This window comes from Phoca vitulina, unplaced genomic scaffold, assembly GCF_004348235.1.
Source record: "Phoca vitulina isolate PV1807 unplaced genomic scaffold, GSC_HSeal_1.0 scaffold59, whole genome shotgun sequence".
Classification (NCBI taxonomy): Eukaryota; Metazoa; Chordata; class Mammalia; order Carnivora; family Phocidae; genus Phoca; species Phoca vitulina.
In genome coordinates, this window is record NW_022589762.1 from 6,976,154 (window position 1) to 7,003,772 (window position 27,619).

The 27,619-nt window shown below is 50.1% G+C and overlaps 1 protein-coding gene across 1 annotated transcript in view; it reads right to left on the bottom strand.

The window, feature by feature from the left end:
• Positions 1-27,619, bottom strand: part of VWF (von Willebrand factor) — a 134,012-nt gene that overhangs the window by 40,704 nt on the left and 65,689 nt on the right. Inside the window, exons 19-31 of the mRNA XM_032390769.1 lie at positions 20,653-20,756; positions 19,306-19,444; positions 16,765-16,899; positions 14,307-14,453; positions 11,648-11,788; positions 11,330-11,443; positions 9,690-9,846; positions 8,732-8,890; positions 7,922-8,057; positions 4,519-5,897; positions 2,257-2,373; positions 2,020-2,160; positions 1,612-1,755 (exon numbers count right to left, since the gene is read on the bottom strand). Coding sequence (XP_032246660.1) covers positions 1,612-1,755; positions 2,020-2,160; positions 2,257-2,373; positions 4,519-5,897; positions 7,922-8,057; positions 8,732-8,890; positions 9,690-9,846; positions 11,330-11,443; positions 11,648-11,788; positions 14,307-14,453; positions 16,765-16,899; positions 19,306-19,444; positions 20,653-20,756 — 3,013 coding nt within the window. The remainder of the gene's footprint in view (positions 1-1,611; positions 1,756-2,019; positions 2,161-2,256; positions 2,374-4,518; positions 5,898-7,921; positions 8,058-8,731; positions 8,891-9,689; positions 9,847-11,329; positions 11,444-11,647; positions 11,789-14,306; positions 14,454-16,764; positions 16,900-19,305; positions 19,445-20,652; positions 20,757-27,619) is intronic.

The window sequence follows — 27,619 nt, forward strand, 5'->3', positions numbered from 1 at the left end:
CCATCAGAAAGCTCTTACAATAGTCCAGGTGGGAGACAAGGGTGACAGTGGTGGGTGTGGTATGGTGTGGTGGGCTTCTCAATATCTTCTGAAGGCAGAGCTGTAGTTTGTGGATGGACTGGACAGGGTCTGAGAGAGAAAGAGGAATCACTGATGCTGAAGTTTTGGGCCTGAGCAGCTGGAAGGATGGAATGCCATTGTCTAAGATGGGAAAGACTGTGGAAGGAGATTCAGATGTGAATTTGGTTTATGTTGAGTTTCTCTTTAGAACATCGAGGTGGAGTCAAGGTGAGAGATCCAGGCAGGAGACAGGAATATTGAGGTCAGCAGTGTATGAATGGATTTAAACCCATGACACTAAAGGAGACCACCCAGGGGGTGAGTGTAAGAAGAGAAGAGAAAATGTCACAGGCCTGAGCCCGGAGTATGTATGTGCCCATTAATAGATGAGAAACTGAGGCTTTGAACAGTTCAATGACTTGCCCTAGAGCATGTCTATTTCCCCCAGACTGCAACTGCTTCCCTTCCAGATGAAAGTCTTTCTTGGGGTTCATGAGAGAAGAAGTGTCTCCATCCTGAAATTCCCCAATTCAGTTCTCCGGAAAGTTCTAGGTATTTGCAGTTGGCTTAAGGTTAGAGCTGATTTTCTACCAGCAACTTTTCTGTTCTTGTTAGCTCATTGTATCATCCAAATGTATATCCTTTCCCTTTTAGGGTCCTTTTCCCTAAAATAATCAATTTTATAAACATGTCTCCTTCATTCATTCAACAAACATTAGATGGCCCCCTATTTTGTGCATCAGGCACAGATGACAGGAAAATAAGCAAGCTGTTGCCCTTGCCCTCAAAGACCCCCAAGTTCTGCAAGAAGCAGATATGTAACAAACAAATACAATGTCACTTGCACATGTTGAGTTGTTCAGATGTGGTACAGAAAAGGGAGTGGATAACTCTCTTAGAAAGACATCAGAGCAAAGACAACTCCAGAGCAGGGTTTTGAAGGATGACCAAGTCTCCAGGTGGCCACTTGAGGACTTAACATCGTTCCACTCACCCAGCGCCTCCTGGGCACCATGCCATCTGCCCTGGCTCACATTCCATTGCTATTCACAGCACAAGTTCACACGGGGCACCAAAGCTGGGTCATGCCCACACCTGTCCCTGTCCTAAAGCTGCACCCTTTCTCTTGTCCAACCAGCACCCCACCCACACCTTTTAGGCTGGTACTGGAAGAGGTCTGATGGTTCCCACGGCCCCATGAGTCACTCTGGCCTCAGACATGGTGAGAGTGGGGACAGAGCAAGGACACCACCTCAAAAAGGAAAGGTGTGAAAGTCTGACCCAGCCCTGGACACAAAGGAAAAATCTGGAGAAATTACAGGTGACAGCCGAAAGCATGCAGACCAATGAAGGACAAACACATATTTATTACTGTTTGGTTTCTAAGTAACATGGGGATTGGGCGGCTTCCTGCTGTTTGAAACCAGGCCACAGGTAGCTCTGCAGCACTCACAACCATCCAGGCCACCCGAAAGCATCCCCTCCCCCCCAGCCCACTTTCAGTGCTCTAGTGGTTTAGGAGAGTCTCGGGATCATACACTGGACACTTACGGTTGGACGTGGCGGCATCGGCTGCAGCATCCACTGAATCCGCAGAGACATCCGTGACGAGGATGACCACTGCCTTCGAGGCTCCGGGCCTGGCACCATGCACTTCGGAGGTGACATATCGCACAGCATAGTCCAAAGCATCCCCTGAGAATGGAAAACAGCCCACACCGAGTCAGTCCTGACAGCAGGAACGCCGGGCATCCTGTCTCATGGCAGATCCTTAGGTGGTCAAAATGGAACGATTCAGAGACAGAGAAACACACACTGAGATCCAGAAGAGCAGCTAGGCCCGCACACTTTCCCAGAAAGGAAACTAGCCCAACGAGCCAAGGGACCGGCCAAGGTCACTCAGTCCCGGATGCCAAGAATTGAGACCAGACGAAGCTCCTGGCCGCAGCAGCAAGTTACCGATGTGGCTGAGGCCTCCCTCCCGCTGCATGAGGTCCACGTGGCTCAGGAGGTGAGCTTTCTCATAGGCCACATTCCATGGCACGGCCGTGGTGGTGGAGCTCCCGTATTGCAGCACCGAGACCTGCGTGAGCCGGGGCCCTGACAGGAAAGATGACGTGGGAATCACAGCCTGGATTGGGCGGAGCCCCCCAGAAAGCACTCCTTCCCCACCGGCTCCTCCAGGACACCACTCACCTAGATTAGCTCTTGAAATGAAAGCCTTGGCAAAACTCTTCATCTCCTCAAAGTAAGAATTGGGAAAACTGGAGGAGCCGTCCAGGAGGAGGGCCACGTCCAGGGGCTGGCTGCAGTCTGTGAAGAGAGCAGAGGGTGAGCACACAGGGGCTGGCTGCCAGGCCCCCTGCAGTGCACAGCACATCCAAGGGCGAGCAGGATGCTGCCGGCCGCTTGGCACCACAAAGGGGAGGGTGTCTCCACTGGTCCTGCACGGTGGGAACACGGGCCAGGGAGGAGCAAGAGGGGCCCATGAGTGCCCCAGGTCTGGACATACTGGAAAGGCAGTTTATATGCCTGTAGATGAAAGCGAGAGGCATTGGCTCCCTCAGTAACTGGAGGCTGCAACTCTTCTAGAACTGAACAAAATACCAGAACAGCACAACAGGGAGATGGATGGCTAAAGGAGATGGAGTGGCAGCTGAGGGCTGGGGAACGAGCTTGTGTGCTGTCAGGTGTTAGGGCCGGTGAAGGTGCTGTAAGGTGGTCCAGCTGTATGTGACTGGCGCTCGTGGTAATGTTTGGGCAGAGCCATGATCACAGTGCAGAAACAACCTCTGGCCGAAAAGCCATCCCGAGATTTGATAAGACGATGCTACTACTGTTCTCCTCAGCACAAATACCACAAGAATGTCAATAAATCTGTGGCTCTGGTTAAAACCAAAACCAAGACACAAAGGCACTTACAACAACTGTGAGGATCAGGAGACGTTTAAAGAAAGTTATTCTGGTGTTAGTCTTTCATTCCTTGGGTAAATACCCAATAGTGGAATTACTGGATCATATGGTAATTCTATTTTTAACTTTTTGAGTAACCTCCATACTCTTTTCCACCAATTTGCATTCCTGCCAGCAGTGCACAAGGATTCCTTTTTTTCCACACCCTTGAAAAGATATAGGCATCCCTCTGCTTATAGCAGCATTATTTACAGTAGCCAAGACATGGGAAGCAGCCCAAGGGTCCATCCATAGAGAGTGGATAAGAAGATGTGGTGTAAATACAAACACACACACACACACACACACACACACACACACTGTACTATTATTCAGCCATGAAGAAGAATGAAGTATTGCCATTTGCAACAACGTGGATAGAACTAGAGGGCTGACCTAATGCTAAGTGAAATAAGTCAGAGAAATACAAATACCATATGATTTTACTCATATGTGGAATTCAAGAAACAAAACAAACAAAGAAAAAAGAGACAAACAAAAAAAAACAAACTCTTAACTACAGAGAACTAACTAGTGGTTGCCAGAGGGGAGGTAGGGAGGAGGGGTGAAATAGGTAAAGGGAATTAAGAGCACACTTATCGTGATGAGCACTGAGAAATGTGTAGAATTGTTGAATCACAATGGTGTACACCTGAAACTAATATGACACTGTGTGTAAATTATACTTCAATTAAAAAAAAACAATAAAGCTCTTAGGAAAAAAAAAGAAGTTAGTTATTCTGGATGGTCCCGAATACTCCAAGGAATGTCTTGAACACTCTGCTCAAGAACTAGGACCTGATTAGACATTAGCATCAGTTAAGAAGGCAGTCACCTAGCTCTGGTGGCAACCAGTTTTTGAGCACTTGGCTATGTGCAGAGTACTGTTCTAAGCATTTTACAAGCACTATTGTTATCCCCATTTTACAGATGAGCAGACATATACACAGAGGTACTCGCTCAAAATTACCCCCAAATTATTACCAAAAATAAATTGCCCCAAATTACCCAGCTGGTAAGGGGCAAGAGTTGAATTTCAAACTAAGGTGGTCCGGCTCCAGAATCCGAGGGGTAAACCTGTCACCTAACTTCCTGGCCTTGCCTCAGAGATCACCAGCTACTTAGAGTGATTGTATCCATCCAGCGTGGTCAAAGCTGAGAGCCACTACATTTAACAGGTTACCTCCAAGCAAGGCATGGGATTGGGTAGTGATGAGGCTGTGTGATAAAGCAAGACTTGTATTTTTCACTCTATATCCTTGACATTGTTCACATTTTAACAATAGCCTCGAATAACCTTTGAATTTACAAGCACACTCAATAAGAAAAGATCCTCCCACCGCAAAAGATCACAGATGCAACTCCCTGGCTGGGAGGTGAGGAAACAAGGCCCTCTAAAGGCCAGGGTTTGACTGAAGGCACAGAGCAGGGAAGCAAGATTGAACCCAAGAATTGCACCTCCGCCAGCCCTCAGCAGCCCTCACATCAGGCAAGGTGCCCACCGACCTGGGGTGGGGGCGAGGGTGGGGGGCTGCGGCCCCTCTCCAGAGCAGCACCTCTGCAGCACCAGATCAGGCGCCTCTCGGGGGAGCGTCTCAAAGTCCTGAATAAGGATGGGGGCATTGGGCCAGCTAATACTCTGCAGCTCCTGCACATCGGCGTGAGGGCCCACTCCAATGGGCACCACCTGGATGTCTCCAGGCATCCGCTTGATCTCATCAGAGGCGGGGTTTCCTGTGACCATGTAGACCAGGTTAGGGACCTGCTCCCGATCCCCCTGGCTGACAGAGAAGCTATGTTCAGACAGGTACTGCAGGGCCAGCCCGGTGTTGGTCCTGTTGCCGCCCCGGTATCGGATCTCCCGCACGTGCTGCAGGACCTCCGCCTTGGCCTGGGTGTCGCTGAAGGTGTGCTCCACGGCCACCGTGTAGGAGTACTGCAGCACCGTGACACGGATGCTGTCCTGGCCCACGTCCATCCGCTGAATCACCTCCTCCATGAACTCCTTGCTCTTGTTAAAGTTGGCCTCACCAATTTTGTCCGACCCTTCCAGGACAAACACCACATCCAGAACCATGGAGTTCCTTTTGGGTCCCGATGAGGGAACCCCCAAGAGCTCCGGACCCACAGTGACTGGGACCATAGAGGGGTGCTGAGTAGGGGCAGGTGCTTCCGGGGCAAGGTCACAGAGGTAGCTGATAATCTCGTCTCTTCGCTCCTCCAGCTCGTCCACACCACTGAGCACAAAGGCCTTGTTCTCGGGGGCCTGCTTCTCGATGTTTCGGATCTGCTTGAGGTTGGCGTGGGGCCCGATGCCCACGGGGATCACAATGACTTTCTTCTTCTTCAGGCCCTGCACGTAGCGGACCAAATTCCGGGCCAGCCTCGGGGGCTCCTGGCTGGCCATGAGGAGCAGCGTGATGCGGGACGCTTCGGGGCGGTTGATCTTGCCGAAGATCTGGAACAGTGTGTACTTCAAGACCTCGCTGGTGGAGGCCACCTCGCTGCCCACGTACTTCACCTGGCTGGCAATGCGCCGCAGCTCCGAGGGTCGCTTCCGGTCCTTGAGCTCGATGTAGGCATGGGAGCCATCGTGGTACTCCACCACGGCCACGCGGATCCGCTTCTGGGAGATGTGCAGACGCTCCATCATGCCCACCACAAAGACTTTCAGCACTTCAAACTCGTCCTCAGACAGCTTGGAGGAGCCATCTAGCAGGAAAACCAGGTCCAGAAGCTTGCTGCAGTAGAAGTCATGGAGAGGTGGCTCTGGGGTGTCCTCCACATATGGGGTGGTGGAGCCAATGGGGCCTTCCGTGGGGGGCACCACGAGGCCTCCAGGTTCCCTGCAGGCCTCACAGGTGAGGTTGACGCCCTCACAATGACTGCAGTAGGGAGAGAAAACCAGAAATGGTTCAGGAAGGACCTCTGGGCACTTCTCAGCCTTATCTAGAACCATTCCAGCCTTCCCAGAGAACGACCTGCCAGGCCTACCTGAGCTGAGCTCCCAGGGACCACTCCCCTACCCAAGTGGCACATCATTTTTTAACATAGGTCCCCAAATAGCACCCCTACACATGCAGCAAAGGCCTTCCTTTATTCTAGAAGCCAAAGCTCCAACCCCTCGTGGCACCTGAGGAAGACTCTTTCTTGCTTCTAGGCCATCCACACAGCCCTTCAAAGTCAATGTCTTTTCAACCTACACCTCTAGCAGCATAAATATTTAATTCTAATCCAAACTCTCTCCCAAGTGTCTCCAAAAACAAATATCGCTCTAAAATGTTGATGCTGGCCAAGGCATGTGAATGTCCTATTGAAGATAAATGCTTTACCACATTTATTGTACCAAAATTTAAGCTGAATAAATTTTGTACCATGTTTAATACACTGGGCCTTAAGAAAAACAGAAAAAAGTGGAATGAAAACATTTTGGAAAGATGAACAAAGATTCAAAATCCCAACTTTAACCCAAAACAAAGTTGGAAATAGTATTCAGGAAGGTCCAAGATGTTAGGGGAAAAGACAGTGGCTCGATCATTCCTCCAACAACCATGTGGTGAGCACCTGTCGTGTGCCAGGGAGAGGCTAGGCCCTGCACCGAGCCCCAAGCACATACCCCAAGTCTGTAGCAGAGCCTTTGCCCTCCCATAAATTCCAGCACTACCAGGCCAAGTTTCCAGTCCCTTCTGGTCACTCCTCACCAGTGTCCTAGAAATGGCAAGGTATGCCAGACCACAGGTGAAATCAAGTTGCCCTATGGGAGAGACCCATAGAGGCCAGGACTTTCTCCTATTCTGACGCTCTGCCTTTGAAGTAACTTGCCTTCAGCACCCCCAATAAAGCCGAGAGACAGCAGTGCCCTGAGCCCTGAGAAGCGTCCCCTGTGGCTTGCCTCCCAGGTGATGTCCCCAGCCTGCTTTGGAATTACCGTCCACAGCTGTCTGAAGCCAAGGTATGCACCCTGGTAGCTGCCCTTCCCCACGGGCCAGCAGGGGGAGGTTGGGAGAGGGCTCTAAGCTCTCATGCCTGTGTGGCTCAGAACCCCAAGCCAGTGTTGGATTCATCCCCTTCTTTATTCCTCACAGCCTCTGTTTCAACAAGGGGAAGGAAGGCAGGCAGGATCTTACTGGAAGTTAATTCCTACTTCCCCGTGGCCCACACGATTTATTGCTTCAATCCTTCGTTAACAATGCATGAGTGACATACTTTCTAGTTTCCTGTGTCTGCTAGAAAAATTACCCCAGGCAGTGTTCCCCCTTGTTTGTACAGATGGCGGCAGCAGGATCTGATTCTGGCAGCTGTGGCCACAGCCCTTCCCCAGAAAATTTAAGTTCTCAAGTTCAAGTTCCCCTAAGGCTCTATCAGTGTCAGGGTGTGGTGGTAAACACATCAACATCTGAATATATGTTCCCTACTTAGGAGCAGAGCTTCAGAAAGCTCAGAGCCCACCCTGAGGACTCCTTCTCACCTCCACAAAGGCCAGTTCCCAGAGGCAATCCGAGTGAGAGCCCGGGGTGCAGTGATGAGTGTCTTCCCTCCCAAATACGAAAGTCCCATCCGGGGACCTCGGCTGTGGCTCCAAGGTGTCTATGTCACACTAAGGGGTTAGGGCTCTGAGTAAAGAAGAAATTTGACTTCCAAAGGCACCTGTCCTTGGGCTAGATGTGACCTCCAGGGGCAGCAAGAGTACCTCTTTCCTTAAGTGAGAAGAGGCTAAAAACCCCAGCCTCTTAAGAGGTGTTTTCTGGGGAAGCAATGTGGTCTGTTCTTAAAGAAAGAGAGGCAAATTCTAGAAATAAAACAAACCCAACACTCAACTTCTCAATCCACACAGCAGAGTTCTTCCCTGAGCAGGACCCTGAGAAGAGAGTGAGACCCTTCACTTCAAACACCAGGGGGTCTGTTTTACCAAATCTGGCAGTGCTCGGGGTCATCGGGGTTCAAGGTGATCTTCTTTCCTGGGGCCAAGCGACGACCAGCCACCTCACACACAGGACAATCTTCAGGGTCGATGCAAGTCTGCAAAAGCTCGTCCAGGATTTTCCCTGCATGACCCATCCCTCGTTAGCAGGCAAAACTCTCACCTTTCCCACAAGGAAGACTCAGTTTTAACTTACGGGGCCCATCCCGGAAGCTGGTTCTGCCTGCCTCCCCCAAGGGGCACCTCAGCACTTAGGGAGCAACTTTCCCTCTTTGGGCCTTGATTTATCCCTCTGCCAGACCGGGCAGGGGTCTTCCTTCACCCTCCCTCGCCGCACCCAAGCCTCAGGACAGATGAAATCTCCTCTCCAAGGGTCATTTCACGCCAGCAAAGAATGTAGCTGATGACCCCACGTCTGTGCTACCCCCTAGAGTTGCCAGTAGCCACAGGCGACTAGTTAAATTTAAATGTGAATTGACACTAAACAAAACTGAAAATTGAATTCCTCAGACAGGGAGGAACTTTTCCACTTCAGCAGAACTTTCGCATCCTGGCAGAACCTTCTATCAGAAAGTGCTCTCGGTGATAAGCCCGTGAATAGGGGTGCCCCAGCACGCCATACAGGAGCTCAACCTGACAAAAGCCTGGCTGGCCTGCCTTGGATGAGAGGCCACCTAGAAGCAGAGCCAAAGGGCTAGGGATGGGGACAGGGCAGCGCTGGGCGAGGCCGAGGAGGAGCACGAGGGGGAAGCGCCCTTCCTGAGAGCCCAGCCCAGCCCGCCGGGGCAGGCGCCTTACCTGGAGGGCAGTGTGCATGGCAGCCTTCGACACACTGCACGGGGCACGCCAGCGGCTCGGGGTGCTGGCACGTGGTGGGACAGGCAGGGGCACAGCTGTTATAGCGCCACTCGCACTCATACCCATTCTCGTGGAGATTCCTCTCCTCGCAGTTCTGGGCTGTGTAGACAGAACACGATCGGTCTGTGCAACCCGAGAAGCCAGGACTGCACCCAAGTCCCCCAAAGAGATGGTGGTGAGACCCACGGGGGTGATGGCCCTGGGGGAGGTGACGGTGATGGCGGGGAACTAAGCAGCATGGCAGTCACCAGTATTTGAGGCCGCCAGGGTTTTAAAGCACCTAACCGGGGGGCGCCTGGGTGGCTCATTCAGTCAGGCATCTGCCTTCAGGTCAGATCATGATCTCAGGGTCCTGGGATCGAGTCCTGGGTCAGGCTCCCTGTTCAGTGGGGAGTCGCTTCTCCCTCTCCCTCTGCCCTTTCCCCTGCTTGCACTCTCTCTCTCAAATAAATAAAATCTTTAAAAAAATAAATAAATAAAGCACCTAACCAGGAACCAAATGGTTCTGAATCAGTTTACCATATAAAAACAATCAGCTGCTCACACCCGAGGAAGAAAGACTCTATAGAAAAGTATGTGTTGCTCATTCACACTGGCAAATATAATAGCATCTAATTAAAGATACTGAATTTAATCACTATACTGACTTCCCTCTTCTCTTCATCGCTGCTCCACCTTCCCCCTCTTCTGGAATTTTTCTACATATTGATGTCTTCAATCGCTGTCCCCCGTCCCTCCTCACTCACATCAATGTCCTAACTCCCTTCAGGCCTCGGCCATCCATCCCCAGACAGGTGCTCTGTCTTCTCTCCCACAAAGGAGTCCTCCTGCACCCCCACTTTGAGGTTTTAAAGTCTGAGGGAGGCTACGTGCCACCACAAGGGACATGAGGACTCACGACACAGAGTGGCTGTCCTCCAGGCCACCGCCTTGCCGTGCTGGGCACACACATGGGCGTAGGCAGCAACAGCGTCACAGAAGCAGGCGCAGTCCCCGGGGGACTCACAGGAGCAAGAGTCGTAGATGCAAATGTCCAGGTAGGGCTCAGGGTCCACCTGCAAGGGAGCCTCGTGGTGACCTGGGCCTGGGCACTTAGCAACTCTGGCTCTCGGTGGGCGAGAACATTCTGGGGGTCAGGGTAGGGCAATGGGGCCCCGGGTGGAAGGAGACATGCTGGTCAGTGGCCCAAACAGGGAGTGGGTACAGAGGCATAATTCCCAGCTTCTCATCTGGACTCCAATAAGAAAAGTTGAACACAGGAGTGCTGCTGGCCTTCCATAGAATGTAATATGCCTTAGAATTTTCCAGAACATTCTCTTCGATCCATCTTTCCACATACCTGCTCCACTAGCCAGCCATCCCCATAACCCACTCCCAGCCTCATGGCTGTTTGGGTGTTTCGACATAAAACAAACAGACATACAAGCTGGTCACCTTCCTCCCTTGCCTCATTCAGCAAAGCGAAGGAGGACACACATTAGGACTGCTCACATTGCCTCGCTGAGCTGCTGTGGTGCTATTCCGCTGGACAGCCGGGCTGGCCTGGGCCCCCCTGGACTCTGCCCCCAAGCCCACCCACCCCCCACCCACACTGAACCACAGTAACCACTTCCCACCTCCCCCGCCCCCACACACACAGCTGCCCACATGGGCCTTCTCCAAGGTAGTGGTGATAGGAATGAATCCAGACACTAAGTGGGTCATTGTGCCCAAGGCATTCCAACAATCCTGATTTCCCTGGACGCCTGGCTCTCGGCATTCCTCCAACTCAGATGCCCAGGGTTTCCACCTAACCGGGCACTTCTACACTCTCTGGAGCATCCTCAGGGACTACCAATCAGGGGGTGGGAAGAGAAGGAGCGCTGAGGTACAGGAATTCAGCCAGTCGCTCCCACGTGTGGTGCCACAGGGCAGCGTGTGTGTACGTGGCTGTGTCCATGTATATATGTAACTATGTACACGAACCCACACATACACCCACATACATCTGCACGTACAGAGAGAACGTGAGTTCAACTTTGGGGAACTGCTTGTCGCCATTTGAGATAAAGACCCGAAAAGAGGTCATAAAAGGAGGCCTCAAAATCCCTAGAGTCTAGGCCAGAGAAGAGTTTCTGTCAGACAAGAAGCCGGAGCTCAAGGGTTTTGTGAGGGCAGAGGGTGCTCAGGCCAGGCATGCAGCAGGAACAAGAAGATGAAATCCTGGCTTTCGTGTGGGAAACAAGATCATTTGGGGGGTGGGGGGGGTAAGCCCTAAGACTGAGGCCAAAAGAGAAGCACTGGCAGGTGCCCAGAAGAGCTACACCTTGCGTGAGAGGAAAAATGATTCACCGGCATCGCCCTCCTCCTACACGGGCCACTATGCTTTCTGTTGCCCAGCCTGAAGCCAAGAAAGGGAGTAAAGAGCTGACGTAATGATATAGATCATTTCCAAGCCTCCAAGGTGGCATCCGCAGTGCGAAGCTCATGCTCCAAGTGCCCGAGCCACGGGGCCAACCCTCTGCACTCTTCTGCCTCCATTTACCCCCCAGCCCTCACCAGCCTGTTGCAGTCCTGGAAAATATCACTGGTGAGGATCCTGCAGGAGGAGTCCACCATCGTCTGCTTCATGATGTTGTTGTGGCAGACGGCAGGAGACGAGTCTAGGGGCACCTGGGGAGCAGGGCAAGAGGACACAGACGGACCCCCAGTCAGTCAACCCAGAAGGATCCAAGAGACCCTCCTGGCCAGCCCTGCCACCCGGCCGTTCATACCACCCCACACCCCACCCCACCCCTCCAGCCCCCATGAGATGGGTGGGGACGTTCCGGGCAGCAGGCCTCGTGGCTCTGGGCCACACGGAGAGCCCAGACGTACTTTGCTGGTGCCGGCACACTGCGGGTTCACTTTCCAGGAATTCCCAAAGTCCACCGGGTCCTCTTCCACCTGGAGGCTGCTGCTGGTGAAGTCATTGTTCTGGATGCCATCAAAATTCCCACATAGGCCACACACCCGCTCCTGACAGACAAGATGAGATCATGAGCATCATAAACCTCAGGGCAAACTCTCTGATTTGGGAAAAGGAGGGCTCCCCGGGGCAACAGGGGGGCAGGCTCATCAGAGAAGGGGTGGCCAGCAGAGGGATGAGGACAGAGACCCAGAAGCAGACCAGGGCAATCGGCAAAGCCAGGTCCCCACCGTGGTCTCTCCCAGGCTTCCTCACGCAGCCCATCTTAAAGCTAAACAAAGGTTATTCACGAAGACGGCAACCCGCCCACGTCCCACAGTCCGCCAAGGGCAGAGGTGGAAATCAGGCAGCCTTGGCCCTGGTAGCTCCAGGATAAATCATCTCTCTCCCCAGTAATGCGCTGAGCAGAGAGAGGAGCTGCTTCAACATTATGTCAATGAGAGTGTCCAGGTCCAAAGAGGGAATGTTCTGGTCCTACTTTACTGCGGACAGGCGAGCCCATTATCTGAACGACCGCAGTCTGTCCAGAACAAGCTGGCCAGGATTCTGCCTATACTGAATGCCACCCGGGTCGACATCATATCTCATGTGTCTCCATGTTCACCTCTCATGCATACAACATGCACGTGTGTGCAGCTACAGGTCCCGAACAAGTCATTACTGAATGAACAGAAACCGTCACATAAGGACTAGGTAAAGAACCAGAAATATCTGGACTGGAAAAGAAACAGTACAATGCTCTTGAAACATATTTAGAGCCCTGTCTTGGCACAGAGAGATGTGACTTGTTCTATTTCAGATTTGGTTTGGTACAAGGGTGAACTTACTGGGAAACACGTAAGAATGTTCTCACTGTTGAACAAAAGTCCTCATAGCCCCCAAAGTATGGCTCCTGTCCTTGTAAACTACCACTCATCCCAGTCCCTCCTCTCTAGCCACACTGGCCTCCTTGCTCAAACACTCCAAACACCACCCACAGGAGGGCCTTTGCACATGCTATTCCACCTGCCTAAACTCTCTTGTCTGGATATTTATATGACTCACTCCCTCCCTTCCCTGAAGTCTCTGCTTATGTCACCTTTGCAGACAGGTCTTATCGGACCAACCAAGCTAAAATAATAGCCCCACTAGAATATGATCTCCACCAGGGTTGTGGTGGGCAACACCATGCCCCCCCGCAAAGGTGTCCACGTCCTAATCCACACATGGCAAAAGGAACTTTGCAGATGTGATTAGGTTAAGGATCTCAGGATGGAGAGGTGATCCTGAACAATGTAGGTAGGCTCGGGATAATCACAGGGTCTTACAGGGGCAGAGGAGGCGTCAGAGTAAGGAGAGTGAGGTGACAGGAGCAGAGAGGGAAATTGGAAGAGGCTGTGCTGTTCGTTTTGAAGATGGAGGATGGGACCATGGGCCAAGGAATGTGGGCAGGCCCCAGAAGCTAGACCAGGCAAAGAAACCGGATTCTCCCCTAAAGCCTCCAGGAGAATGAAGCCCTGCCAACCAGCTTTATACTTTTGACCTCCAGAACCTTAAGATAATAAATTTACGTTGCTGTTTTAAGCCACTAAGTTTGTGGTAGTTTGTTATAGCAGCAACAGGAAACTAAGACAAGTTAAAACATATATATATACACACCCATATATGTACATGTGGGTATGGATGTGTAGATATATATATAGATACATATAAGTGTATATATAATAATATATATTATACATAATAACAATATCTATATTATATATACACTATATGTGTGTGTATGTGCGTGTGTGTATATATATATATGTATACATGGTTTTTTTCCCTACTTTATCCACAGTGCCCAGAACAGTGCTTGACACATACTAGAACTTAGTAAGGATCTGGTGAATAAACGACTGCATGAATTGTTAATGCTTTCCAGAAAGAGAATGGCTGGCCACAAGAAGTAAGGGCCATGTAGCCTCACCTCAGCGCAGCTGAGATGACCGGTGCTGTCAGATATGCCCCTGAGACTAAATCAGCCACCAGAGTAGACAGAGCACTTGTCCCACACTCATCAGTTAGAAAAACAAAGTCCCAACACGCTGTCAGAACCTGGCCACAAATACCATCACTTTCACAAAAGCAGGGTATCAGCAGTTCTGCAAATAGCTCTCAAACCGGGCTGGTCGATGGCTCGATGGCAAGGCCACACCCCAAAATATTTTGCAGGGTTATCATAATAGTGTGCGTGATCAGTTTGCCTCTTCAGGTTAAGAAACCTTAAGAAAAGCTGTTGCCTGATCTTTCGTTTCCTTCTTTTGTGGATATAAACTGCATGCCTAGCAAGGCTAGTCAAGGAACTGTTTGCTGGGTTGGGGGGGTGGGGGGGCACCCACCATCTTTCCTACATGAGGCTAACTCAGGAAAACAGCCAAAGCTGACTCCACGGACCTGGAATCCATGGTCATACTTGTGTCAGGAGGGAGACCGGGCTGGAGGACCACCCACTCTCACCCGCAACGGTGGGCAGGCCAGTGGGCTGAGGAAGGTGCAAACAGTAAGTCACAGACAAGATGAAGTGGAAACAGAAAATCCCCTGACCTGGTATGTCCGCTTCAGGCTCACGGAGATGCTCAGGCGGTGGTCCCAGACCACGGAGAGTGCCTTGCCCAGCAGCAGGATGACGTACTGACCCGACTCCACCACCTCAAAGTGGGTCTCGTCCTTCATGGGCTTCTTCACATTCACCTGAAGGATGACAAAGCATGAGAACAGGGAGAGTGGAGGGCAAGCAGGAGTAACTGGCTCCTCCCTCTACCCCACACCCCTGCCTGCCACCACAGCCGTCCGGAACCACAGGCCGTTTGCCCCACCTGGTCAGAGCATGTCCCTTCCAGGCCAGCACCCTGCCTGGACGTTTCTGGGTCCGTCTTGCCTATCACTGGCCAAGAATCCTATGACTAGCGGATGACAGCAGAGGTGGCAGCAAAATCATAATTAGGAGATTAAAAATACAATGAAGCCAACTAGCAGAAGATAGCCATCTCTGTACCAAAAAAGGATTTTTGATACTTGATCATTAAATGCATGTGGTCCCCTAAATTGGTTTTAACATGAATATGATTTGAAGCATCTCTAGGCAATTCATGTAAAAATCTATCCGTTTATATAAATGAGCACTAGATTCTTCCCTTTCCTTCCCCCTTTCCTGCTCCCCAGAGTCTCTGTCACCAGAAGTCACCGCTGACGGAACAGGGAGACCATGGCAGAAATAACGCATTTCAGCTTCCAGAAGGACTCTGACCTGAGCCCTTGACTTAGCACAACTGTCGCCAATGCTGAATACTTAGAGCCCATTTCAGCATGTTTGGCTGACTAATTTGTAAAATTGAAGTCATTGCTAAGGGCCTGTCACCCCTTTGCAAGGGTTCTCTCCTTAGTGACATACCACACGCAGAGCTAATCTTAAGTGCGCATCTCCTATTCGACATCACCACGGTCATCCATCCTTTGAAAGAGTCGACACTGCTGACCCACAGTCAATAATGGGGAATTCTCCCCCCAGTCCCCTGAGATCAGTGGTGCATATTTGCAAGAAGGCAGGGATGAGATCGTGGAACAAAATGAAGATACCAGGACAGGTCTGAGCCCAGAACCTGGCACTCCCTGGCACTCCACATGCAGATTCTGGGGTCCCACCCAGACCTACGAGTCAGAATCTCAGGGTGGACTCCAGGGTCAGTATCTTAAGATGCTAGGTGGTTCTTGGGGCGCCTGGGTGGCTCAGTTGGTTAAGCGACTATCTTCGGCTCAAGTCATGATCCTGGAGTCCTGGGATCAAGTCCCACATCAGGGTCCCAGCTCAGCGGGGAGCCTGCTTCTCCCTCTGACCTTCTCCCCTCTCATGCTGTTTCTCTCTCTCTCACTCTCTAATACATAAATAACTAAGATGCTAGGTGGTTCTTCTGTGCCCTTCTGAGAACCACTTCATAAATTCTTAGTACACAAGGACTGAATCTCTTTACTTCTCTTTTGAGCTCCCTTAAAAATATTTTATCTGAAAAGAACTGGAAAACATAAAGTAAAAATCCCCCAAAACACCATTACTTCCCAAAATAAATGTTTATGTGTGTTACATATAATGTATACGTATATATTTGTGTATATGTCATTTACGTGTATATATATGATTGATGTGTATATTTGTATATATATTATATGTGTACAAATTACATGTGCACACGTATGTATGTATATGTACACATGTATATATGATATACATGTATGTGATAGATGTATAGATATGTAGATATGATAGATATGTATGTGTATATGTGATCTATGTTTATATTATATATATGTGTGTATGGTATATGATATACGTATACATGCTACTTATATATTATATATGTATGTGTATACATATGTATGTATATATTACATGTGTACATGTATATGTGTATACACATATGTGATATATATGTATGTCATGTGTATGTTAAATATGCACATATGTGTATGAATGTGTGTATATTATATATGTACTGCATATGTGGATATGATATATATGTATTATGTGTATGGTACATACACATGTGTGTATGTGTACATGTGTATGTATGATATGTGTATATCGTGTGTACACATGGGTGCATGTGTGTATATTGGTATGTGTATATATAATATGTGTGTATATTTATAGCTATATATTTAATATATAGATACCTATATGAAAGGGAAAGGCCTCCTGCCCCCCAATCCCCACTCCACCCTCCAGAGGTAAGCACTATTCTTCGGCAGATATAGTTACACGTTCTTTTCCACACACATCTCCGCACTTCATTTTATTAAAATGGGATTGCATTATCCATAGTCATCTGCAACTTGTTCTTCTCATAGATTATGTCAAGGTCACATGATACAGCTCTACCTCACGCTCTTTAATGGCTGTACAACATTCCATCACACAAGTTCTAAACAATGCTTGATACCTGCTCTTAATCAGCTGACAGAAGAACAAAGGGGGTATGAGGGTGGAGGGGATAAGGCTGGCACTCACCTCCCCATCAAACAGTTCAATCTCTCCTCCTTCCACCAGGATGGTGACCCGCTTCTTGCATTTCACTGAAGGGTAGCTGCACCCCTCGTTCCCCACCAGGATCCGGAAGGTCCCAGGGTTACTGTCACAGTAATCCTGGAGAAAGGGGGTGCCAGGAGAGAAATATTATCTCTGCTACCTCTCCCCAGATCAGAAGATGGGTATCTCATCATCTCAGACCATTGAAGGATACGTGTTAAAGGATGTTACCATTCTATGCACGTGTGTGTGTGCGTGTGCGTGCATGTGTGACAGAGGGACAGAGAGAATGAAATTGAGAGAAAGGGAAAGAGAACGAGATGGGGGTGGGGAGAGAACGGACAGGTTTATCATCTTCAGCCGTTACATATGAACCAGAATGCAAGCACAAGGAAGAGAAGGAGGGAGAGAGGGAGAGAGGGAAATAGCCTGTGGTATGCTTTGCTGAACATATCAGCCTAAAGGCCCCTACCTAGAACCTGTTAGTGCTTAGTCTTACCCAGCTAACTAGGACAGTTTGACCACATTGGCACTTTGTGGCTCTCAATTCTGATTGAATCCCTCTGGACTGCTGGCCCAGAAATGTAACCAAAGGTCATTTGACACAGCTCCATGGTGCTGAGCTACCACCTCTGGTTGGGAATAGAGGATGAAGAAGTACTGGTCCCTTGCTGGTCAGTTGCATAGAAAATTAAGGAAGGAGGGACACATTTCTAGCAAATATCTCCCCATGGTGACTATTGCTGTGGTATGACAGGAGAAAAAAAAGACACTCAGGAAAAGGTGTGAGCCTTGGTTCTGCCACTTATTAGATACATTGAGCAAGTCACTTACCTCTTTGACACCCCCCCACACACACATACACATGCACACACACAATCTGCCCCTCTAAAAGACAGAATCAGCCAATATTGGGATTAAGTTAAATGGGTCTATGTTGAGTTAATGGGATTGTGAAGGGTAAATGAGGGAACAAAGGTACAGGTGCTTTATACATGGTTCTTGTCATCAGCTGAGATTTGGCTAAAAAAGAGTCAAGTCTTGATAAGGAAGAAGGGAGAAAAGGGAGGATCCAGGACAAAGTATCAGAAGGAACAAAAGGACTAGCTATGAAGGAAAACAAGCAACCCACAAAGAAGCACAATTTGAAAGGGACTCTAAAACTGGCCCACTTGGGAAAGCTTTGTCTGGGCAGGGGAAAAGCTGGGGAGCAGTAGATCTGGCCAGCTACTTCTCATGGCACTGAATTAGTCTAGTCATGTTTTCTGGATGCTCATATTTGAAATTGGCTGGGTGGTTGAGTTCTAGGGCTGGTGTACCTCATCTTTTGCTACCAAGTTTGGGAGGCAGATAATCAAAAGACAGGCTGCCATATATAATCTGCAGCAAAGTTCCAGAGCAGAATACATGCCAGGTTCATAAGTGTCAGTAAAACCATGTCAGGATGTACATGCCCTGTCTCCCCAATACACTGCATGCCTCTCTGGGGCCACACTGGGGCATGGGAGATAGAGGCTCGGTTAGTTGGTGTTATTGCTCACTCCCAGCATGCTCTGCGCACAGCGCCTCAGTGCTGCTGCCCGTTCCGCCCCACTCCCAGCATGCTCTGTGCAAGCTGCTCGGCGCTACTGCTGGTTCCGCCCACTCCCAGCATGCTCTGCAGACATGCATGCTCAGGCACCCTCACTGCCTGACTCATGGGGCCCCACAGCTCTGTCTCTGGGGCTGAGGCTCCTACGGGTTTGTGGTCCTCCCTTTAGACCACGCCAAGCTCCTACCGCTGCTCCCGAGAATGGAGACAGAGAGACCACATTTGTTTAAAGCTTCACAGTCAAGTTGTCTCATCCCTCATGAGAAAAGCACTCATACCTCCTTGCTTACTCACTTTGGTGTCAACCAGCAAGAGGAGCTTACAGGAGTCCACACGGTGGAGAGAGGGAGGTAGAGGGGCCGGTGCCCTCACTCACCAGCTAGGATTTCCTGGGCAATATGACTTTTCTGTGCCCCCCCCTTCTGAACTGGACTAGGTTGGAAATGGAAATGGCGGACAATAGGATCATAAGGCAGGAAGCCGACTCCAGAGATCATTCCAACTGTCCTGTCCTGGGCCGCTCACCAGGGCACTAGCAGGGAGGGTGAGGGGGCTCAGTCTAGCCTGGGCTCCCCTTCCCACTGTGCGTCCTGACACGCTGTGTCTGCCAAAAGGAACCGATGCGTTTTTCTAACTCCATGTGGGTGCTAACTTGGGCTGGTGGTTGCCGTGCCCCCACACCCATCCCAGTCAACAAAGGAGCTTCTGCCCCGTTCTTGTTAGTCTCCAGGTCAGCTGAAGGAAAATGGACCATTGCTCTGAGTTTCAGGCCCCTCTTTTACGGGCTGGAAAACTGCTGCAGTAGAAATCAGCCCCAGTACTCCTTCTACAGACAGAACAGCAGAATCTGACCCAGAAACCCCCAAAGGGCAGTCAGCAGCTCCCGGCCCCTCCGAGAGACAGACAGCACCCCCGCCCTCCCTCACTCTCACCTGCACCAGGATGTACTGGCACTCCCCGGGGAACAGGTATTTGAGCCCGTCGAAGGTGAGGTAGTGCGCCATGCCGATGGCAGAGCACGTGGCATCACACACGTGGTCCGTGCAGTTCCACTTCCGGTCCCGACAGACGCTAGGAACAGTAATGGCCAGGATGACCAGCTGGGTACTGTGGTGTGGGGGGCTCTTCGGGGCATTGGGGAACGAGAGACAATGAAGGAACAGATTGCTGTGGGGTGCCACCCAACCCTCCAGGAAGCCTCTAGAAGTAAAGGACCGGTGGGGTGTGGATGTAGGAAGGCAGTTTGCAGTCATAAACGGTCACATTTTTAGAGCACAAGGCCAAGGAGGAGAGAGGGAAGCCATGCTGCTCTCCTGTTACAAGGGGAAAAGTGAAGCAAAGAAGCAAACAGGTCCCCCAAGGGGATCAGGCAGCCAGGGGAAGAAGCCCAGATGCTCTGAGGACCCCCTACTATGAATTTGCTTGAAGTTCAGCCTCCCTGGAAGTTGCTGAGAATGGCCATGGCCATGGGATCTCTACAGAACAGAGACACTGAGGTTGAGAGCCCTCTGAGGTGAACGGGGAGAACTAGACACAACAGAAGGAAAGTTCTGAGCTGGGAAAACAGTGATCAACCATCAACTTCTGCCAGGAGAGGTTTTGTGTGTACATAGCTCTGTTTAAATCTACAGTGATTTGCTCCCTGCCATAGCACGCATCCCCCACCACCCTGTAACCAGAGCTGACATCAGGAAGCCCATTCTGTGCATCAGAGGTGGTAAGCTCAGACCTCAGGCCCGAGAGACAGCTAAGCCCCTTCCAGGTCCCAGCCCTTCCCGCCTCTGTCCACGTGGGCCTTCCCCTGAAGCTGCGCACAGCCCAGAAGTCATGGCATGATGAGTGAGCCAGTGAAGGGTGGCCACAGAGAAGAAGAAAACCAGCCTCCCTCAGAAGGTCTTTTTTGAACCATGCCATTACAAGGACAGTTGCAGCATGCTTAGGGGACAGTATGAGTCCAGAGAGGGACCTTCCAAAGCCCATGCCTTTTGGCAGCTTGTTCACACATGCAATGACCCATATGGGCCAAGGTCCTTCTTGGAAACACTACTCTCCGGGAGTGTGTCTATTCAGGGTCAGCACAGGAGAGGACACAGATTCTCCCCCACTTTACAGATAGAGAAACAGAGGCACAGAGAAAAGGAAAAAGAATAACCATGTTCCCCCAGGGTGCTGGAGGCAAGTGCCAGAGGCCCTGTGGCTGTGTCGGTTCCCGCGTCCCCACTCCTGCTCACCCCACCCCAACGGCTCGGTCCCCAGGCAAGCTTCTCCCAGGGGCTCACCAAGTGTTGCAGTCAATTTTTACGGTTTCTCCTGGGGCATACTCTCTGCCTTGGTGGAAGCAGGGACACCTTTCCAGCGCCACACACTTGTTCTCATGTCGGACCTAAGGGAAAGGAAGCCAAATGTCTTGGGGGCCATAGTGAGTGATCTAAAGCCCTGCTAGGAAGACAGCCTTGGCCACAGGCCAGGCCAGGGAACCCACGCGCAGGCTGGGGCTCGGCAAACATGCGCATCCATCCACATGGACCTCCCCCCACCCTGTCGCCGCTCAGCTGGAGACACTCCGACTACCCTCTGCCCTCATACCCTGCTGGGACCATGGTGGAGACTGGTAATCTGTGGCCAAAGCCCCTGGAATGTGCATATCTTAGACGCAGTAATTCCACGCAGAGGATTTCTCCAAAGGAAATAGACTCAGGGACAAAGGTTAACGTAGAATCATTTATCATTGCAAAAAATGGAAACAACCAAGTGTTTGACAATAGGAAAATTATGAACTCCATTAAGGAATTGCCAGGTAATGGTGTGCTCTGGAGCTATTGGAAGGGCCCTTTGGAAGACTCTTAAATGCTGTGAGAGATACTGATGCTGTTCATTTTTCAAACAGGGAAAACTGTACATACATATGGTCCCAATTATAAAACTACATATATATATATATATATATATATATATATGAAAACTATACACACACACACACATATATGTATGTCAAAAAAGACTAGAAGGAAATACAGAAGTTCCATCCAAATCCAAATCCAAGCAATAGAGGAATAGGGGAATTTTATTTTCTTCTTCGGTTTTTAAAGTTTTTTTCCCAAATGTTCATCAATGAGCCTGTATTATGTTTACAACAGAAAAGATGGATGATATATTTAATAAAATTTAAATGCATTTAATATGCTGGGGGTGAAGGCTGCCTACTGGCCATAGACAGGGATGGACCAAAACCAGAGTCTGGGGGCTTGTTCAAGCCCGCAAGCCCGCTCCTCACCCAGTCCCCCGAGATTCTGACACCCTCCACGGGGGTATGCTCTGCTTCCCTGCCCTCCACCCACAAAGAAAGCACTATGTGAGCATGTTATACTCTTCAGGTCTGTAGGGCCCAGGGGGACAAAAGAAGTAAGACCCACTGGCCCCAATGGGCTCCGGAAGAGCTGTCCAAACCCACTCTGACCCCAGTGTGTAGACATGCTTCTGTCCCAGCCCCAGGAGGCAGCCCTGGACATCTGCTCTGGCATGGCCTAATATAGGTGATTGAAAAGAACCCTGGGTCACCCTCAGGTGGAGGGACCATGGCACTTTGGTGCCAGAGCTACCTAAGGGGTGAGAAGCTCCTGGTATGTCAGGATCCATTTGCTCCAGTCACTACTCACACAAGCCTGAGTTCCCAGGGCTTGGAACCAGACAAAGTCCTGGGGATAGGGCAGTCTTGGCCTGAACAAAGGGCTTTTGTGTCAGGGACCAGAGGCTGAAGTAGTGTGTGTGTGTGTGTGTGTGTGTGTGTGTGTGTGTTTTGGGAAGGGATGGGAAGAATAGCCTCCATTGCTTAACCACCACCTTCACCCAACCCTAAGTCCTCAACACCTAAGTCAAGGGGGAGGGTTGGAGCACAGAGAATGAGGAAGAGGCAGGTCTGCCATGTCCCATTCTCAGAAGACAATGAGCTTAGGCACCCAGTAGGGAAGATGGCAGCTTGGGAGGCACAGGGAGGGGGCGACCAATGTCTTTCTACCACAGCCTTCATAAGCTGTCACAATTAGGGTTCATTCCCACATATCCATCCCTCTCCCCCAAGCTTCATCTGCTCTGACTTAAGTCCAGGACCTGCCACCTAGTGGCTACTCTAAGAATGACCAATGCATCTGCTGGGGAAGCTCAGCGAGCTCTCCCAACACCCACACCTACCACCGATGGAGACCAGACAATAAGTCTCCTTATTGGAAACATTATGTGAGACAAAAGTGATGCACAGGGATGGATTCCAGGAGACAGAGCCCTGCTCGCCTCACCTCACCTCACCTCAGCTCACCTCAGCTCACCTCAGCAGAACATGAGCTACCCCTTCCCCTTCGAGCTGGCTGAGTGGAGGCTCCCACACCTCTTGGTCTGCATGCTGGCTGTTTTTACCTCTCTCCAGGATATTCAGCCCGTTGATAAAAAGTCCTGCACACCCATGGCTCAGGTGGCCCTCCCCCGGCCCAGGGGTGAGTCCCAGCCCCCCTCCAGTGGACATAAACTTCAATCCCAGCTTGGTCATGAGATAATGCCACCACTGGGCAGCTCCCATTTCCTCCTCCTGCACTCTCACTGACAAACCACATGGCTCCTCTCTGCCCTGACTCACTGATGGATTACAGTATTAAAATAGGACCTTGGTACTGGAGGAGGACTGCTATAGACAACAGGGGTGTGGAGTTAGTTCCATAAGTGACAGCTAGAGAGGGGACAAAGCATAACCTTAAAAGGAAAGAAGAGGGTTTCCAGGCCTCACCTCAGTCCTGGCTCCGACTTGGGAGAGAAGATCAAATAACACCAGCCCAGCCAAAAACACCCAGAGAGCCCTAAAGCATTAAAAAAAAAAATCCCTGGAGATAGAAAAATAAAGGCACAACACAGGGGATGAACAGGATCTAGATGAGGACTGGGCGGACACGTAGGGTAAGCCAGGATAGTAGTCCCCAACTGGGAAACGTCGCTTGAACATCATGTTCAAAATGAAGAGAACCATCTCTGCCTAGTGTTTGTTCCTTTGGGACACCAGAAGAATAAGATAAAGTTAACAAATGCCCTTCCAAGACTTTGGAAAAAAACAGGCAGAAATCGTTGTCACTATTCATCAACTTGGGACATCCTGAGGAAGAATGGTTCATGCCAAGAACATGGTACTAGGTCTCGGACAGCTCCAAGAAAAATTATGAAGTAGAAAAAAATTGGTTTTGTTACTCTTCTGTGAAAAGGCCCCATCCCTGCCCCCCGCCAGTCCCCATGCATGAACACTTTTTTGCCTTCCAACTATCTTTTTTGCCTTCCAACTATCCTTTGTTCGTTCTCCCTACCCCATCAATACTTCCAGCTCAACGCAGCTGATTTCAACTAGATGTTTGTTAAGGAGGAAAGAATCTGATTCAATAATTCATACTAAAGGGTGAATGACTTCCTATGAGGATTTATAAGTCTGTAAGCTTTCTAAAACTCTTGTTAACCAAAATGAATTTATGCTCATTATATGTCAGTAAATCTGATTAGGTGACCAATCATATAAGGAGTCAGAGATATTTTTGAGACAGAAAGGCTTTTGGGCCTTTTAAAATTACATCTCATAGGATTTACAGTGCCCACATGTGAGGCCCACCCTGGATGGGCCCCAGAGCCCCAAACTCCACATTTCAAAAAAGCAATGCCAAAGTCTTTTTACTCTTCGTATTGGATCAGTGAGAAAACCAGGCATCAAAGGACCAGAGAGATGAACATGTTTCCCAGCTGCCAAGGGCTTCCTCGTAGCAGCTGAACTAGGTACCAGCTAGGAAAGTGTCACTACTAGATTTCGGAGGGTAAGTGAGCGTCCCCCAAACAGGGGTGCCACACTTTCCAAGACCACCTCGCTGGAGGGAGGGAGGTAAATAGGGCTGAAGGAGCCCAGTCGGACTCAGGAAACCAGGATTTCCACTATAGAACTATGTAGCCTTGGTTCTGGTGGTTCTGGTTCCTGTCTTTCCTCAGACTCCCGTGTGATAGAAGGGGCAGAAATCATGAGTCCTTAGGGCTTCTCACTTCCCCACTGGATACTGTTCCTGAAGAGAATTAACAGGGTGGCTGGAATGAGTGAGCTGGGCAGTGGGTTGTGCTTTGCTGTCACCTCGTGGTGAAAGTGGGTAATAGTCTAACAAAGGCAAATTCACTCAATTTTTGAACTAAAGAAAAAGACAGAAATTTTTCTAATGCAACCCCCTTATTTGTTTGATCTCATGGGCTTCCGAATGTGGACACTGAGGTCTTAAAATTGCTCCCAGTGTGTGCTGATTTCCTATAGCATCTCTCCGTTCATAATATGATTCATGGTTTTCCTCCCCAAGCTTCTAACAGCAGTCATCAAAGTACCACTTATTAAGCAACTTCCATGGCCCCACCACTGTCACCGCCAGTCCTCCCAACTGCCCTCTGAACCCAGTTTTACAGATGAGAAAAATCAGACTCAAAGATTTTAAATGACTTGCCACTCTGTTAAGTAAATGTCAGGAGGCAGGATTCACACCCGGAAGGACGGGACTCCAAGTCAGTGCCTTTTCCACGCAGCCTCTCCACCAACAGTTTCTCAGGGAGGGCGGCACTGGCCACATATCGAAGGCATCCCTCTGACCTTGTTCCATGCAAAGAGACCTCTGCACCAGCGGAAGGAGCAGATGAAGTGACCAGGAAACCCCTTCTCTAAGCAGGTGCCAAGCCTGGCACAAACTGCAAAGAGGAGGGACACCCAATCCATTCCCAACATTTTCAGACAGTTGCTGCTGGCCTTAACAGTAGATGCTGAGTGATGCCTCGTACAGGGAGAGGTGGTCTTCAACCGAGAGCAGCACTGCTCAAAGCGTGGTCCCTGGCCAGTGCCGGTCTGTGATGATGTGAGTACGTAAAAGGAGTAGGTGCTGGGACAATCATACGGCAATTGGCCTGAGTAATACATCACATCTGAATCTAATAAAAATGGGGGGGGCTCATATTTTGTATGTCCTTGCTTTTTGTTTCCTTTTTTCTGATCATTTGTTTCTATTGTATTTACAAAAGCATTGGTCCACGACAGATCGAAAATGTAAGAAAACAGGCCCTTCACGGATCTCTTCTGTGGACAGGAGGAGGTCGGCAAAGCCTCTGAGACTGAGCCTTGGTTATTTACGAAAAGAATTAAAGCTATCCCTATGATTCTGTAAGCACTTTCACCTACAAACCCTTCGGGCCCGCAGCCAACGCGTGATGAAGACAGAACGAGAATTATGTGCCCATGTCACAGATAAGGCAACTGAGGCTCAGAAAAAGAACGAACGCTCACCCAAGGGTGAGTGAAGCCTGAACAGAGAGCTCGGCCCCCTACCCTGTTCCTACTCAAGTGCTGTTTCTGCTGCCCTAGATCTGCCCCCCAGCAAAGAGCTCCTCCCCCACCCCCACCCCATCCTGGCCCCCGCTCAAGTGCACAGAATGAAGAATCCCCGACCTCTTCCCCCAAACCCTTGGTCCCATGCCACATCCTCACACCTCTCCCTGGGGACAGGCCACACAGAGAAACACCCCTGGGTAGGATGTCTACACCGCGGGCCCAAATAGCTCCTTTGTCTTTGCGTTGCGGCCAGGAATACGTGTCTGGTGCAGTAGCCTGCACACTGCGCACCTCATAAATCACGGACTTCTCTGCTCTGCTGAATCTGGCCTCAACGATTTGCACCTCCATCGGCATCCTAATGAAGCAGTTGTGAAAAGAACCCAAGCTCTTACACTCTGACCTTTTGAGCTTAGAATCCCCTGCGGTTGAGGTTAGAGTCATCTCGTCGTATGACAGATACCTAAAGACTGTCCTCAGAGTGCGCGCCAGGCGCTTTGGGAATGCCCGGGAGCTCCTGATGGTGTGCCCACATCCTATGTGTGAGGTCTCACTCTCCACTGGGGATTTGGGACCGTGATGCAGCTGTTGTGGTTATTATCTAAGATGATCTGTCCTGTTTACTTCATTGGAAAAAAAAAAAAAAAAGGTTTATCTAAGAGTCTCTGATGCTGACATAATCCCCTGAGTGATGCCCCTTTTCTTGCCAGAGGCTTCTCTGATGTCTGGAGAATTTCTCCTCCGGGTACAGTGAAGGGACAGTCAAATAAGAGGCCCTCAGGGTAAAAAGAGCAATACAGAAGCTTCCTCTCCCCCATCCTATTTCTTGCCCCTAGCCAGCTCTGAGTCTGTCCTCCTTATTTAGCCTCCTTGAATGGCCCCCTCCTGCAAAGGCACCAAACAAGACCTTCCAGGTGGGGGTGCTCCCAGGCCAATCTCTAGCTCCCCCATTAGAAAAGACAGTTCAGAATTGTCAGAGACTAAGGCAAAGGGGAAGACCCCAGGGAAAGTGAACAGCTAGTCTCTCTGTCTTGGAGGAGGGCTGGAGGGAAAGGAGATAAATCACATGCCCTGCACACACCCCCAACGCACAGCCTGCCCGAGGGCCGCCGGTGATGGGTCCCAGTTCCCTCTGCAGGATATTGGCAGCTCCCATGGCCCAGGACCCTGCCCCTCAAGCCAAGGCCTGGGCATCACTCACACCTTGTACAGTCATATAGGAGAGCCATCCTGCCCCCTCCCGTTTTGGCCTCTACAACTCCTGCCCCAGCCCCACACTACTCATTTTGGGTATTGGGGAATCAGACTCAAGGAAAGCAAGAGGACATGATGCTTTTGAAAGAGAAAAACCCAGAAGTTACATCCTTCAGGGTGACAAGAATAACCTATGTATGCAGTCGTCCCTCCCCCTTATCCACAGGGATACATTCCAACACCCCCAGTAGATGCTTAAAATCACAGATAGGACCAAGCCCCATATATACTGTTTTTTTCCCTACACACCCATTCCTATGATAAAGTTTAATTTGGAAATCAGGCACGTAAGAGATTAACAGCAATAACTAAAAATAAAACAATTATAACACTATACCGTAAGAAAAGGGATATGGATGTGGTCTCTCTAAGTATCTTACTCTACCCGCTCACCCTTCTCCTTCTGGTGATGATGTGAGAGGATAAAATGCCTTCGTGATGAGGTGAAGTGAGAGGAATGGTACAGACACTGAGACAAAGCGTTAGGCTGCTGCAGGCACCTGCTTCTGGACCCTCGTTGACGGTGGGTAACTTTCACTGCGGGTAGGGGGACGACCGTAATATATGTGTACAAAACTGGCCCACATGCAGGCTTGGGAGGGAGGTAAGGAGCCTGGGCCCCG